The 16,237-nt window shown below is 39.4% G+C and overlaps 1 protein-coding gene across 1 annotated transcript; it reads left to right on the forward strand.

Annotated features, from left to right (window-relative positions):
- Positions 1–14,599: 14,599 nt before the first annotated feature.
- On the forward strand, positions 14,600–15,666 carry LOC140512393 (fructose-bisphosphate aldolase A-like). Its single transcript, XM_072621523.1, has 3 exons — positions 14,600–14,764; positions 14,849–15,040; positions 15,130–15,666. The coding sequence occupies exons 1-3, from the start codon at positions 14,600–14,602 to the stop codon at positions 15,664–15,666; spliced, it is 894 nt and encodes a 297-aa protein (XP_072477624.1).
- The last annotated feature ends 571 nt before the right edge of the window (positions 15,667–16,237 follow it).

Consider the following 16,237-nt stretch of genomic DNA (forward strand, 5'->3'; position numbering starts at 1 on the left):
TCAGCATTTTTTTGGGTCTCTTTAGCAAGCTGTTGACTTGCTTTTCATACTCTTCCATGGCCTGAGCCCATTGCATATTCATTTTGGAGGTACTAGATGCAGAAGCCTTGACTTCCTCTGACAGTATGCCTTGTTCTTTCTCATCTGAAAGGATGGAAGGAAATAACTGTTCCCCAAGGAAGTACACTTCTATGGTCTTAATTTTTTTTCTCCCTTTTGGGGCATTTTTCCAGCTAGTTACCTGACTTCTGAATCCTTTGTCAAGTGGAAGGTCCTAGTGCTCTTCCTCACCCTAGGACCATGTTCAGGGCAAATGTTCAGATAAACTGCTCAGTTCCCCCAGGGACTTTAAGCTGAGCCCTTCCCATGATGGAAGCTGTTGCCTGACTGGGCCACTGGCAAGCAGCGCTGCCACCCTGCTGCTGTTGCCATTGCTGCTGCTGCCACGTGGAGCCAGGACTAAGGGATGACCCTGTTCCCTTGTCACGGAGGTGAAAAAGCTTTCTCACTGACCTTTGAATCTGCCTTTGGTGCCTGAGAGTTGAGGGATCTGAGACCGCTGGGGATTTGCCCCTGAAGCCTCCTCCAGCCCTGTTCCTCCCAGCACTCTGGTCCCAAGGCTGGGCTGGGCTCTGCTCCACATCCCAGACCTTTCCCATTGACTTTCCAGGTCACCCTGGACTAGAAATCTCCTCCACCTCATAGTTCTGTAGCTTCTACTACTCTAGAATTTTTTGATAGTCTTTCTTTTTTTTAATTTTATTTTTCATTTTTAACACACTTCATATCACATAAAACAATTCCAACTTTTGGTCAGGTGATACTTCTTTTTTAAAGCATTTATAATATAGACCACAAAATAATTTTTTTAAAACATTAACCGAGAGACAAATAATATTTATGTATGCTAACTTCACAAAAGTATTTCTAAGAATTAAAGGACCCTAAATTACAGTTGTTGGTCTAAAGCCCTAAGCCTAACTTAAGCCCTAAGCCCTAGCTTAACTTTGGACTTAACCTTGAATGTTCCCCTACCAACAATCTATAATTTAATAGATCTGATATTACGCTTACAAATTTTTTGACTATAGGAAATTGCCACTAAGAGTAGGGACACTGCAGGGAACCAGTATCTCCCCAGCTTCATATCAGTTCCAGGTAGAAGTAGATTGTCAACTTACATTCAGTCAGGCTTAAAGTCTGCCAGGTGTCAGTGGGGAAATTGAGTCAGGAGAATCCTACCTCAGCCCAGGCTGAACAGCTGCTCTCCCACCCTTCCCATGAGATCACCTTTTGCAGTTTATACCAGCATCTCACAGGTTTACTGGCGTCATGGATTGGAGGCTCATACTGCTTTTCTTGTTATCCATATCTGGAGTTAGACTCAGAAGAACAGTCACTTAATAGTCCCATAGCATCTTAAAATAGCAAGTTCCAATCACCAGGTTTCAAATATGACTATAATTTCACTTTGGCTAAGGAACATCTTTTGAGGCAAGTCTTAAGTGACTTACATGCCTTTCTATACATGTTCTAGTTCCTGATTAAATAGCATTCATAAAATCAAATTTACCATTAAAACCTTAACTTTTCCATTAATGCCAAATTTTACCTGAAGTTATCTGCCTCTGGGAAATTTAGATTAAAATTCTTTTCCCCAAGCTTAAGATGTCTTTGATTTATTCTCAGTAATTAATTCAGTCAATTGTTTTCTTACTAATTGCTTTTTCATCACTTTGTAACATTCCAATTTTTCAGCCCATCACTCTCCTCCCCTCGCTTCCTAATACTTTGCATTCTGATTACTCCTTGCCTCAATGTACCCTCCCTTCTATCATACCCCACCCTTCCCTTATCCTAATCTTCTTTCTTTTCTTGTAGGGCAAGATAAATTTCTATGCCCCATTCTCTGTATTTCTTATTTCCTGGTTATATGCAATAAAAATGCTCAATATTCATTACTAATACTTTGAATTCCACCTTCTGTCCCTCCCTCCCTACCCATCCCCACAAGCAATTCAATACAGACTAAATATGTGTCGTTTTGTAAAAGACTTCCATAATAATGTTGTGTAAAACTAACTATATTACCCTCTATCCTACTCTATCCCCCTTTATTTTTAAAAAAAAATTTTAATTCCCTCATTTCACCTTGTCCTTTCCCAAAAGTGTTTATTTCTAGTTATTCCCTTCTCTCATTTGCTCTCCCTTCTATCATTCCCCTCACCCCACTTGTTGCCTCCTCCTCAACTTTCCTGTGTTGTATGATAGATTGTCATATCAAATTTAGTGAGCATATTATTTCCTTCTTCAATCATATGTGGAGAGAGTAACTTCACTTTTCCCCTCTCCCCTTCTCCCTTTTCTCCTCCATTGAACAAGATTTTTCCTGTCTCTTTTATGAGTTTTATAGTCTGCCCCATTCCATTTCTCCCTTTCTCCTCCCAGTATTTTCATCCCTCACCCCTTAATTTTTATTTTAGTGTGTGTGTGTGTGTGTGTGTGTGCGCGTGTATGTGTGGATATCATCTCCTCTGATTCAACACAACCTGTACTCTCTGTCTATATATATGTATGTGTGTGTTTGTGTATGTACAATCCCTCCACCTCCCCAAATACTGAGAAAAGATTCAAGAATTATAAATATTTTCTTTCCATGTAGAATGTAAACAGTTCATCTTTAGAAAGTCTTTTATGATCTCTCTTTCCTGTTTACCTTTTCATGCTTCTCTTGATTCTTGTGTTTGAAAGTCAAATTTTCTACACAGTTCTGGTTTTTCCTCAATATGAATGCTTCAAAGTCCTCTATATCATTGAATGACCGTTTATTCCCTTGGAGGATTATACTCAGTTTTGCTGGGTAGGTGATTCTTGGTTTTAATCCCAGTTCCTTTGACTTCTGGAATATCCTATTCTAAGCCCTTAGATCTCTTAATATTGAAGCTGCCAGATCCAGTGTTATCCTGATTGTATTTCTACAACACTCAAATTGTTTCTTTCTAGCTGCTTGCAGTATTGTCTCCTTGATCTGAGAATTCTGAAAGTTGGCCACAATATTCCTAGGAGTTTCTCTCTTCAGGTCTCTTTCAGGAGGTGATAGGTGAATTCTTTCAATATTTGTTTTGCTCTCTGGTTCTAGAATACCAGGGCAGTTTTCCTTGATAATTTCATGGAAGATAATGTCTGGGCTCTTTTTTGGATCATGGCTTTCAGGTAGTCCCATAATTTTTAAGTTGTTTCTCCTGGATCTATTTTCCAGGTCATTTGTCTTTCCAATGAGATATTTCAAATTATCTTCTATTTTTTCAAACTTTTGGTTTTGTTTTTTAACTCCTTTGTTTATCTCATGACTATGTCCCTGAACTAAATTCTCTCTTTCAAGGAATTATTTTGTTCAGTGACTTTTTGAACCTTCTCCTCCATTTGGCTAAGTCTGCTTTTTAAAGCCTCCTTCTCCTCATTGGCTTTTTGGACCATTTTTTCCAATTGGGTTAATCTCTTTTTAAAGGTGTTATTTTCCTCACCATTTTTTGGTTCTCTTTAGTAAGCTGCTAACTAGATTTTCAATCTCTTCTATTGCCTGAGGCCAATGTAGGTTTCCTTTGGAGGTCCTGGAGGCAGAGGCCTTGACTTCTTCTGACAGTATGCCTTATTCTTTCTCATCTGAAAGAATGGGAGGAGACACCTGTTCCCCAAGAAAGTAACCTTCTATGATCTTATTTTTTTCCCTTTTTTGGGCATTTTCACAGACAGTTCCTTGACTTCTGGGTTTCCTCTCCACACCCACCTCACCTCCAATTCCAACAAGCCAACACTGGGGGCTGAGATTTAGATGAACTGCTCCAATGCCCCAGAGGCTTTAGGTGGGGCAGGGCAGCTATTCAGTGTGAGATTAAGATCAGCTGCTCACTTGGGGGCAGGGCATCCACACAGGGCTAAGTTCCTTCAGGGGCTTTACACTGAGGCCTTCAACAATGGATGTGGGCTGCTGCCTGCCTTGGGAGCCCCTGTCTGCTGCTGCCGCCTGAGGAGACCTGAGTTATGAGGACACCCTGCTCCCTTCTTGGCCAGCTGAAAAAATCCTCTCACTGACTTTTAGCCCCTGTGCATTGAGGGATCTGTACTGTCGCTGGAGATTCTGTCCCTGAAGCCTGCTTAGTCTTGCTCCTCCAGGTGGCTTGTGGCCAAGGCTGGGCTGGGCTCTGCTCTGTGTCCAGTGCGACAAACCTTTCCAATTGGTCTTTCAGGTCACTTTGGGCTAGAAATCTCCTCCACTCCCTTGTTCTGTGGCTTCTGCTGCTCTAGAATTTGTTTACAGGTATTTTATGGGTTGTGGGGGAAGAGTTAGTGTATGTGTGTCTTTCTGCTCCACTATCTTGGCTCTACCCCTAAAATGGCATTTCCAAGAAGTAGGAGTTTTATTGTGTAAGCTAACTAGAGTCTGTCCAGAGAGAGAAATTATAGATTTTCCTACAATCCCTAGCTGGCCTTCCTGTATTATCAGCTACCTAGATTTTAAGTTTCTTGAGAACAGGAGCCATGTTAATGCCTTCTCCCCATCTTCATCAGCACCAGCCCCCACACTCCACCCCCACATTTTAAGTAGTGGGTGAAAATCCACAGTGCTTGGTCCATGGGAAAACCTTAATAAATGCTGTTAATTGACTCATAGGGAACACAGAATCATGGATTAAGAAATCAAAGCAGCCCTAAAGGTCATTAAATTCAACCCCAAACATTTTTCCCAACTAGGAAACTGAGATCCAGAAAGCCTAAGGGTCTTGCACATAGTCACATGGTTAGTAAATGACAAAGACAGAATTTGAACCAAAGTTATTTGATACCAAATCTAGTAAACTTACCACTTTCTGGAACAAAAGTGATAAAACAAATACACTTATTCCTTCTTAGACTATCTCTCACTGGGATTCAGAGAATAGAAGTCAGTAAGAGCTAGGAGATAAGGGAACCCAGGGAAGTTAGAAGAAAGACACACCCAGAGACGGCAATCTCAAGCTGTTTTCTCAGATGCTTATGACATAGGGGCAAAAAAGAAAGGCAGTATGAAGTTGCTGAGACTGCTAAGCTGGAGACTTAATGAGTTCACAGTGAAAGCTGACATGTTTACAGAACATTTAAGTCAAGAGAACACGTGAAGAAAATGAGAATGGTTACCATTATCTGTACATCAGTCACATTAGAAACTGCAGATCACTACCATGGAATTCATACCATGAAATTTGTAGTCTGCTAAAATGGCATTTCCTAGAAGTAGGAGTTTTATTGTGAACCAATTACAATTTCTCCAGAGAGAGAAATGATAGATGTTCCTGCATTTCCTAGCTGGCCTCCTGTCACTTCTTTATTGTCTCCCAATTCAGCACACTCTGGATTCCTCTTTACTCTAATTTAGACTTCATAACTTGAGATTGGCATTGAAATTACATGTTTCAGTTTTCTTATAGCAGAGGTATGGGGGCCATCTTCAGTTGCCCTGATCTATATCTTGCCATTGGACCCAGATGTCTTCAGAGGAGAAAGTGAGGCTGGTGACCTTCTACATCCCTCCCTCATGTAATCCAATTCACTTTCAAGTCATGACATCACTTTCCAGAAGTGTGGTCCTCTTGGAGAACAAAGCATGAACAAGAGCATGTGTACATATGTTCCTGGCTCTGTTCTATTTTTTTATATCACAATGTTTGTTAACATCAGCACCAATAATTTTGTTAATTAGTGGTCAAACTGAAAGTACTGTAAGATCCTTAAGGATCTCCTTTCTGAAATTTATAGGATTTAAAGTTGGGAGGGACCCTAGTAATCCTGTAGTTAAATCTCTTCATTTTATAAATGAGTAAACTGAGACTTAGATGGGAAGAAGTGATTTTTTCCAAGATCACATGAGTAATAAGCAATTCACAGTGCTTGTCTCATCCTGGGTCCCAAATTCTACTGTACCATTTTCACTGTGCCTCATTCCCTCTTTAATCTACTCTTGGAAATTGGGTGCCAGATTCTTAAGTAAAATATTTAAGATTTTACCACATTCCAGGGCTCCATGTATGATCAGTTTATGGGGTAGGCATATACTTGTAGCTGTTTTCAACATGCCTTTTTGTTTATTTTTCCCCAAAATTTCAAAAGTTATAAATATCAAACACCTTTGGAAGAGTGGAATTCATTGATTTACTCTATTCCACCCTTCCTAAGTCAGCTTATAGATGAAAAGTTAATTCAATTTAAGGCCTTGGATTAAGCATGAAAAGTCCTTAGTAATGGAATGGCATTACATGAGAATAAAATTCTGATTGGACAAGGAAATTTGACCATGCCCCAGGAATCATCTCTAAATTGTCAGAAGAGTTGGAAAGGGATTCATTACAAAAATGGAAGTGAAGTTGTTGTTCAAGGTGAAACCCCTGAGGAGAAGCCACTTCAGGAAGAGGAGGAAAGAGACTTCAGCTTTGGACTGATTCACATCTCCTTCTTCCCCCTGTCTCTGGCAAGAAGGGAACCTTGTGAGCCTCAGAGTCCAGATGATGTTGAACATCCCATCCGCCCTTGGATGTTCTAGTGACAAAAGAGCTGATGGAAGTGTACCCATCAAGAGTCAAGGATAGATATATACAGATAAACCACAATTAAAAGAAATCTTGAGAAACCCATGAATATGAGACAGGACTTCTTGCAACCAGAAGCTCTGAGTATCTTCTTTGTCACATGTGCTCTGTAAATTTGAGCCCATTTTCCCTGGGATTCTCTATGTATTCTTGGGAGAGTGTATTAGATATGTATATAGGTAAATAGATAAGTAGATAGATAGATGATAGAGAGATGATAGAGCTATATGGAGAGAGATAGGGATAGATGGGTATATAGATAGAGAAAAATAAATAGATGGATGTGATTTTTGAGGACAGGTAATCTTTATGCCAACTATTGTTACTGTACCACCTTAGCAATGCCTCTTTCTAAATGCTGCTTAAGGCTAGCAACTAAATTCATTATCTTTTTTTTTTCAAATGCTTATTTATGTATTTTTAGTTTTCAACATTCATTTCCACAAAATCTTGAGTTCCAAGTTTTCTCCTCTTCTCTTCCATGTCCCCACCCCAAAATGCTGTGCATTCTGATTACTCTTTCCCCCAGTCTGCCCTCCCTACTAACACCTTTCCCTTCCCTTATTCCCATCTTCTCTCTTGTCTTGTAGGGCATTACCTGTATTTCTTATTTCTCAGTTGTATGTAAAAACAATCCTCAACATTTGTTCCTAAAACTTTGAGTTCCAACTTCTCTTCCTTCCTCCCTCCCTCTGCACCCATCCTTACTGAGAAGGCAAGCAATTCAATACAGGATGTGTGTGTGTGTGTGTGTGTGTGTGTGTGTGTGTGTGTGTGTGTGTGTGTAGTTTTGCAAACGACTTCCATAAGTCATGTTGTATAAGACTAATTATATTTCCCTCCATCCTATCCTGCCCCCATTAATTCTATTCTCTCTTTTGACCTTGACCCTCTCCAAAAGTGTTTACTTTTAATTACTCCCTCCTCCCATTTGCCCTCCCTTCCATCAACCCCCATCTTACTTCTCTTTTGTGTTCTCTTCCCTTCTCATCTATGTTCCTGTAGTAAGATAGATTTGCATACCAAATTAAATGAACATGTTATTCCTTCCTTAAGCCAAATGTGATGAGAGTAACCTTCACTTTTCCCTCTCACCTCCCCCCTTTTCCCCTCCATTGAAAAAGCTTTTTCTTGACTTTTTTATGAGAGATAATTTGCCCCATTCCATTTCTCCCTTTCTCCTCCCAATATATTCCTCTTTCACCCCTTAATTTTATTTTTTTTAGATATGATCCCTTCTTATTCAACTCACCCTGTTCTCTCTGTCTAAATATGTGTGTGTGTGTGTGTGTGTGTGTGTGTGTGTGTGTATTCCTTCCTACTACCTAAACACTGAGAAAAGTCTCAAGAGTTATAAATATTATCTTTCCATGTAGGAATGTAAACAGTTCAACTTTAGTAAGTCCCTTATCATTTCTCTTTCCTGTTTACCTTTTCATGCTTCTCTTGATTCTTGTGTTTGAAAATCAAATTTTCTATTCAGCTCTGGTCTTTAAACAAGAATGCTTGAAAGTCCTCTGTTTCACTGAATGACTATTTTTTTCTCCTGAAGTATTACGTTCAGTTTTGCTGGGTAGATGATCCTTGGTTTTAATCCTAGTTCCTTTGACTTCTGCAATATCATATCCCAAGCCCTTAAGATCCCTTAATGGAGAAGCTGCTAGATCTTGTGTTTTCCTAATTTTATTTCCACAATGCTTGAATTTTTACTTCCTAGATGCTTGCAATATTTTCTCCTTGACCTGGGAACTCTAGAATTTGGCCACAATATTCCTAGGAGTTTCCCTTGTGGGGTCTCTTTTAAGAGGTGATTGGTGGATTCTTTCAATATTTATTTTGCCCTGTGGTTCTAGAATATCAGGGCAGTTTTCCTTGATAATTTCATGAAAGATGATATCTAGGATCTTTTCTTGATCATGGCTTTCAGGTAGTTCCATAATTTTTAAATTGTCTCTCCTGGATCTATTTTCCAGGTCAGTTGTTCTTCCAATGAGATATTTCACACAGTCTTCCATTTTTTCATTCTTTTAGTTCTGTTTTGTAATATCTTGGTTTCTTATAAAGTCATTAGCTTCCATCTGCTCCATTCTACCTTTTAAAGAACTATTTTATTCAGTGAGCTTTTGAACCATTTTTTCCATCTGACTAATTCTGCTTTTTCAAGCATTCTTCTCCTCATTGGCTTTTTGAAATTCTTTTGCCAATTGAGTTAGCCTATTTTTAAAAGTGTCATTTTCTTCAACATTTTTGGGTCTCCTTTAGCAAGCTGTTGACTCACTTTTCATGATTTTCTTGCAGAACTCTCATTTCTCTTCCCAATTTTTCCTCCACCTCTCTTACTTGATTTTCAAAATGGTTTTTGAGTTCTTCCATGGCCTAAGATCATTGCATATTTATTTTGGAGGCTTCTGATGATATGCATTGTTCTTCCTCATCCAAAGATATAGAAGAAAATATCTGTTCACTAAGAAAGTAACCTTCTATAGTCTTTTTTTCCCCCATTTTTGGACATTTTCCCAGCCAGTTACTTGACTTTTTAGTCCTTTGTCAAGAGAGGGGTATACTCTGGGGACCTGTAAGTTCTCAGTTCCTCCAAGGTGGCACAATCAAAGGAGAGGATTTTACTCCTCTCCTGGCCTGCACTCTGGTCTGGGAGCTATCAAACCTTTTCTGCCCACAATCTTCAAGTAGAATTCCCTTTCCAGTGCCTCCACCAGTTCCACCATGCCTGCCAGCACTCTTCCTCACCCTGTGCCACCACTCAGGATTGAGACCCAGATCAGCAGCTCAATTCCCCCAGCGGCTTTAGGCCAGCGGCTCCAAAAATGGGTGCTGCTGCTGCTGCCACTGCTACTGCTGCTGCCAATGCTGCCACCACCTGTGGCCAGGGCTACGGGAGGACCCTGCTCCCTACTCATCCAGGTGAAAAAGATTTCTCAGTGTCCTTTGAAGCTGCCTTTGGCATTTGTGAATTGAGGGATCTGAGAACTGCTGCTGCTGCTGGGGATTCCACCCCCAAGGCCTGTTCTGTTCCTGTTTGTGCTGGTGTCATGAGACCAAGTCTGGGCTGGGCTCCATGGGCTGTGCTCACTCTATATCTGATGCAAAAGGCTTTTCCTGTTGACCTTCTAGGCTACCTTGGGCTGGAAATCTCTTTCAACCTGTCGTTTTGTGGTTTCTGCTGCTCTAGAATTCATTTAGAATCATTTTTTACAGTTATTTTATGGGCTGTCCCAAATTCATTATCTTGATAACCTTGGAGGAAATACATCATTGGAGCTCAAGCTGATAACATTGAAGATTTACCTGTAACCTTTCTAGAGTACACCTAGTAATCTGAAGGAGAGATGTAGCCTTCCTTTAGGACCCAAGACTATGAGTAGAAGTTAGGAGAAGGATTCTCATAGCTTAGATGAGTTATACTTTCTTGTGGCTTTAAAGAACCATCTTAACCTTCTATGGTACACAATAGTTTTGATCTTGGAATTACATTTCTTAAAAGCTGTATTCATTAAAATGGAAGCACACATGTTTATTATATAAGAAAAGACTAAGTGTAGAAATCCAAATATAATAAACATTTATTAAGTAACTAATTACTATGTGTAAGGCACTATACCTGCTTCTGATGATACAAAAGACAAAACAAAATAGACCCTGTCTAAAGTTGCTGACAAATTTCCTGGAGGGATACGCAATATGTAAATTCAAATGTATAAATATTAATTTGAGAAAGGGGAGAAAATTCAAAGCTATGGGAATCAAAAAAGGTTTCCATATATCACATGAGGTGAAGTTCAAAGAACTCAAAGATTTCTAAGAAATGGAGACATATGGGAGGAGATTGCAGGGACAGGGGAGGGATGGGTATCATGAGGAATTATTAAAGTGGGAATTGGAACAGCAAGTTTGAGGAATAGGAAATAAAACAATTTGGCTTGAAAGTAGAGTGTATAAAAAGGAGAAATGTGAAACACAAATAACTGTCATCAGTCTTGAGTCATTTTTATAATGGAATGTGTATATTTTTTTACTTGAAATCAATTTCTTTCACTGATAGAAACTCTCCTTGGATTCCTGAAATGTGTGTGTTTGTGGTGGGGGGGAGGAGGAAGTAAAATGATTATCTATGAATTCCTGACTGCCTGTATTATTTAATATACTGTGGGTCATTCTGCATGCACAAAGAAACCTACTTTTTCATTCATTTTCATGGTGATTTCTTTTCTTAGTCTTCTAAAAATGCCTCTCCCTGGCAATATGTTGTTAGATAAATCTGACACATCTAAAGGTTATATGCAAACACATAATTATATATGTGTGTGTGTGTGTGTGTGCGTGTCTGTGTGTTTATCTATATATGGGTGTATATGTGTGTTTACATATATGTGTGTGTGTGTGTGTGTATATAGATATAGATATATCAATATATCTATATCTATATCTATATCTATATCTATATCTATATCTATCTTCCTCTGGAATGTTACCTGTTGCTGTAGCAGGTGGGAAAAGGGAGAAATACAGTATGTTATCCCCAGCCAAATAATTCCTTTCCATAGAAGGGTTTAACGTTACTATCTAGGCTACACAATTATTATGTAAATTTATCAATTTTTGCACCTTTTGTTCCCAAGAAAGAGAGACTACAATATCTATCTCCCATGTTTGAAAAGTCCCTAATAAAGAATTAGTGGCTACAAATGTATGTTCAAATGGAAATGTTGAGGACCAGAATCTTAATTGAATCAGCTACAGTCAAAAAATGGAGAATTTATTAAAAACAGGATGGATAAACCTCCTGAACTATAATGGTAGAAAACTGAATTTAAATTGTGAAGAAAAATGAGAGATAAATAGATAAAAGGGTATTTCCTTGGCATTGTGTTTAAAAAATCCAAACCCCAAATCATGTTCCTATTATGACCAGATATACACAAACACACACACAAACATAATATACACATTTACCATATAGGTATCATATCATACATAACACCACATACATATATGTGTAATATATACATGCATGTAAATGTACATATCTACATGTATGTATTGTGTTTGTGTGATATGTTGATGTACATGTGTGTATTGTGGATTTTTTCAAAGATCTTTCAAGATAGAGGTTTTTTTTTATTTCACATGTTTAGAACTAGGAAAATGGAATTGCATCTATGCTTCTGTTGGCATAGTTGAGCTCTTTGAAAGGAAGTCTTGCTACAGATGCAAATCAGCTCTTTATAGGAAACTTACACTCTTGAAGACTTTTGACGAGCATTAAAGATTTAAATGATTGGTCCACACAGGCAGTATCTGTCAAAGGTAAGACTTAAATAGAGATCCAAGGCCTGATCACTAACTATTATACCATATTGGTTTGAATAGACATCTTGTTTTAGTGGAAAGTATACTCACTGTACTGGGGATCAGAAAGTCTACACTATCATTTTGATTCTATCAAGAATTTGTTATATGATCTTGAATAAATTACTTAAAATCTCTGGGTCTCATTTTTCTTCTCTGACAAAGAAGAGAATTGATTTCTGGAATTCCTTACAACCCTATAATTCCAATTAGAGGACTGACCTCTTTCCAGGTGTTTGTACATCTTATAGTTTGTTTTTGTAAACTTGTCCCTGGAGTTGAAGTTCAGTCTTCAGGGTAGAGTTATTGCCTTTGCTTCAGTTAGCCAAACTTAGGCTGCACTGTCTTTAGTGGAAACAGACTATCTATACACAGTGTAAGCCCAAGGTGCATGAAATGTTGATCCATACTTTTTAGTCTTAAAAAAAAAATTCCAAACTCCACTTTTAAAAGGTCTTCTTTACACTTGGAATACAGACTTTATCATTTTGAGCTAAGGATTTCAGATGAGAAGAGCTGACATTAGAAATGAAGTGGATGTATACATCTGTACAGTGTGTGTGTGAGTGTGTGTGTGTGAGTGTGTGTGTGAGTATGAGTGTGTGTGTGTGTGTGTGTGTGTGTGTGTGTGTGTGTGTGTGTGTGTGTGTGTGTGTGAGAGAGAGAGAGAGAGAGAGAGAGAGAGAGAGAGAGAGAGAGAGAGAGAGAGAGAGAGAGAGAGAGGGAGGGAGGGAGGGAGGGAGATTGTGTCCAGGCCCTGGTGTTACTTATCTTTGTATCTCCTTCGGAACCTTGCAGAGTTCCTGGATCACAATAGATGTTCTTAAAAGGTTTTTAAATGGAGTGAAGTACAAACACTTCCAGGCCCATTCTGTGGAATGGACAAACAATAAGCCCTGGGGGAACTGGGTTTAGAGGCAGCCTCTGTCTTAGAAACTTTCATTTTATGGACAGTGTGAGAGTCTGATGGCTGAGAAGGAAAAGATTGAAGGACCTTCCACTACTGAAAAACACCAAGCACAACTGTGAAGACCAGACTGTGTACAGGGCTGTGGCTGCAGGGAGAAGGACCTAGCATACACCTGGTGAGTACAGTATCAAAGGGGTGAGGATCCTGTTGACTGTGGGCACTTGCAGGTATCCTTGGTTTCCATTCCAGGGCAAAGAGGACAACTACAGTTTTAAGCCACCAGAGGGACTACAGGGAGCAAGAAGCATGATTGTGGGCACTAGTGATGGCTTAGAAGTAGAGAGGAAAACCCAAGGTTGGACCGCAGGAAAGACCTTAGAATACAACAGTAAGAAGGACCTGAGGCTTTGGGCATAATTTCCTAAAACTCTGGACTAGAACCTGATTATATTAATAGCTGTTAAAAACAAAATAAAAATAAAAATGAGTAAGTAAAGGAGAAAGAACCCAATCACAGACACCTACTATGGGGATAGAGAAGATCTGAGTTCATGTTCAGAGGAAGATAATGGAGTTAAAAAAAAGCTACTATTTTTTCCAATGAGAAATACCAAATGGTTCCAAGCACAAAAAGAACTCTTGGAACAATTTAAAAAGGACTTTAAAAATCAAATAACAGTGACTGAGGAAATGTTAGAAAAAAAGAGCAATACAAGAAAACTGTGAAAAGAAAGTAAATCAATTTGAAATAGAAAATCAAAAACCTTAAAGAAGAAAATAATTCCTTGAAAACTAGAACTGGGCAAGGGGAAACTAATGACATTCTAAGAAATCAAGACATAATAAAACAAAATCAAGGAGATGAAAAAATAGAATATGTGAAACATTTCATCAGAAAAACATCTGGAGAACAGACTGAGGAAAAATAATATAAGAATAGTTGGATAACCTGAAAATTATGATTAAAAAAAGGAATCTTGATACAATATTATAAGAAATTATGAAGGAAACTTGCCTTTACATTCTAGAATGAGAAGGCACAACAGAAATAGAAAAAAATCCATTGATCACCACCTGAAAGATATCTCAGGTGGAAAACTTAAAGGAATTTCATTGACAAGTTTCAAAGCTCCCAGATTAAGGAGAAAATATTGAAAGCAACAAGAAAAAAAAAAACACAAGCCCTAGCAGCTATTATATTGAAGGACTGTAGGTCTTAGAATACTATATTTTGTAGAACAAAAGAGTTGGGATTACAATCAAGGGTAATTATATAGCAAAGTTAAGTATAATCTTGAATGGAAAAAATGAAAATTTAATGAACTAAAGCACTTTAAGATATTTGTGACAAAAAACAGCAGAACTTAAAGGAAAACTCAACATATAACACCCAGGAGAAATATGAGATAAACTCTATTGTTAAGACCAATTGTAAGGGACTCAATAAGGTCAAATTGTTTGTTCTTATATGTGAAAATATTATCAGTACCATTATACTGTCATTATTTAGGTAGTTTGAAAGAAAGGCTTCGACTGAGCTGAGAATGATGGGGTGATTCTAAAACAAAAAATAAAACTGTGTAGGAAGGCAGAAGTTTGGTTCTCGACCATAAGAGGTCTGCTTTCTGCTTGTAAGCTCACCACTGAGGCATGTAGCCCCACTTCCAGAGGCTAGAAAACTACCAGCACAACCAAGAAAGACATGCCTTGTCAATACCCAGCATTGACACCTGAGCAAAGGAAAGAACTGTCTGATATAGCTCACAGAATTGTTGCTCCAGGCAAGGGAATGTTGGCAGCAGATGAGTCTACCAGTATCATTGCAAAGTGGCTGCAGTCCATTGGAACTGAAAACAGAGGAAAATCGGTGCTTCTATAGGCAGTCGCTTCTGACAGCAGATGATCGAGTGAACTCCTGTAGGTGTTATTCTTTCCCATGAGACTCTACTAGAAAGCCAATGATGATGGTCACTCCTCCAAAGTCATAAAGGATAAGGGTGGTATTGTGGGCATCAAGGTGGACAAAGGTGTAGTGCCTCTGTCAGGGATCAATGGTGAGACTACCACCCAAGGAATGGATGGGCTGAGTGAGTGCTGTGCCCAGTATAAGAAGGATAGAGCTGACTTTGCCAAGTGGCATTATGTACTAAAGATTGGGGATAATACACCTTTCTCACTTGCCATCATGGAGAATGCTGATGTGTGGTCTGATGTGCTAGCATTTGCCAGCAGAATGGCATTGTCCCCATCGTGGAGCCAGAGATACTCCCTGATGGGGAACACAATCTGAAGTCTTGTCAGTACATCACAGTATGTCAGTACACCCTGGCTGCTGTCTACAAAGCTCTGAGTGACCACCATATCTATCTGGAAGGGACCTTGCTGAAGCCTAAAATGGTCACCCCTGGCCATGCCTGTACCCAGAAATATTCACATGAGGAGATTGCAATGGCAACTGTAACTGCCCTTCAGCAGATTGTGCCTCCTGTAGTCACTGGTAACACCTTCCTCTCTGGGGGTCAGAGTGAAGAGGATGCCTCCATCAACCTCAGTGCCATCAATACCTGCCCCTTGCACAAGCCATGGACCCTGACCTCCTCTTATAGCCAAGCCCTGCAGGCATCCATTCTCAAGACCTGGGATGGAAAGAAGGAAAATGTCAAGGCTACCCAAGAGGAATATATTAAGCGGGCCACAGCCAAGCTGCTCAAGGCAAGTATACTCCAAGTAGAAAGTCAGGAGCTGCAGCCAGAGAGTCTCTGTCTCTAACCATGTCTACTAACTTAAGTCAAGGCCTTCCAGCTGAGTACACTCTAACACTCCAGGTCATCCCTTACAGTCCAGGAAGAGGCTGAGATCCCAGAGCTTTGGGCTCACCTCTCCCATCACTCCTAATCTGTGTGGTATAGTTGCTCTCTGGTGTATCCAGTGATCCCTCCTCAGCCCACTTTTTCCAGTAAACAACCATTTAACAAGGGGAAAAAAACTGCATAGGGAGAGATAAAAAGGAGTAATTATCTCATACAAACGAGCCATAAAAGGTAAACCTGATAGAGAAAAAGCTAGTGGGGAGAGGCAGGTAGTGCTGGAGGCTTACTCTCATCCGCAGTGGGTTAAAGAGGGAACAATACATAGATCTAGAAGGATATAAAAGTTTTCTAAATTCAGAAAGAAGCAAAAGGGCAAGGGGATAGGGTGGAGTGAGAGGATAAGGGAGGGACTTTTAGAGGAGTGGGTAGATCAAGGAAGGGGAGAGCAAGATACTGGGTAGAAGTAAAGCAGGGGAGTGAGGAGGGATAGGATAAATAGGGTGAGGAAAAGTAGGAAGGAGGAAAATACA

Source organism: Notamacropus eugenii, chromosome 6 (genome assembly GCF_028372415.1).
Source record: "Notamacropus eugenii isolate mMacEug1 chromosome 6, mMacEug1.pri_v2, whole genome shotgun sequence".
NCBI classification, from domain to species: Eukaryota; Metazoa; Chordata; class Mammalia; order Diprotodontia; family Macropodidae; genus Notamacropus; species Notamacropus eugenii.

Coding starts and splice junctions, on each gene's coding strand:
- LOC140512393 (XM_072621523.1), top strand. CDS start 14,600: ATGCCTTGTCAATACCCAGCATTGACACCTGAGCAAAGGAAAGAACTG. Junction 14,765..14,848: donor CTGAAAACAGAGGAAAATCG/GTGCTTCTATAG, acceptor AGACTCTACTAG/AAAGCCAATGATGATGGTCA. Junction 15,041..15,129: donor ACTTTGCCAAGTGGCATTAT/GTACTAAAGATT, acceptor ATTTGCCAGCAG/AATGGCATTGTCCCCATCGT.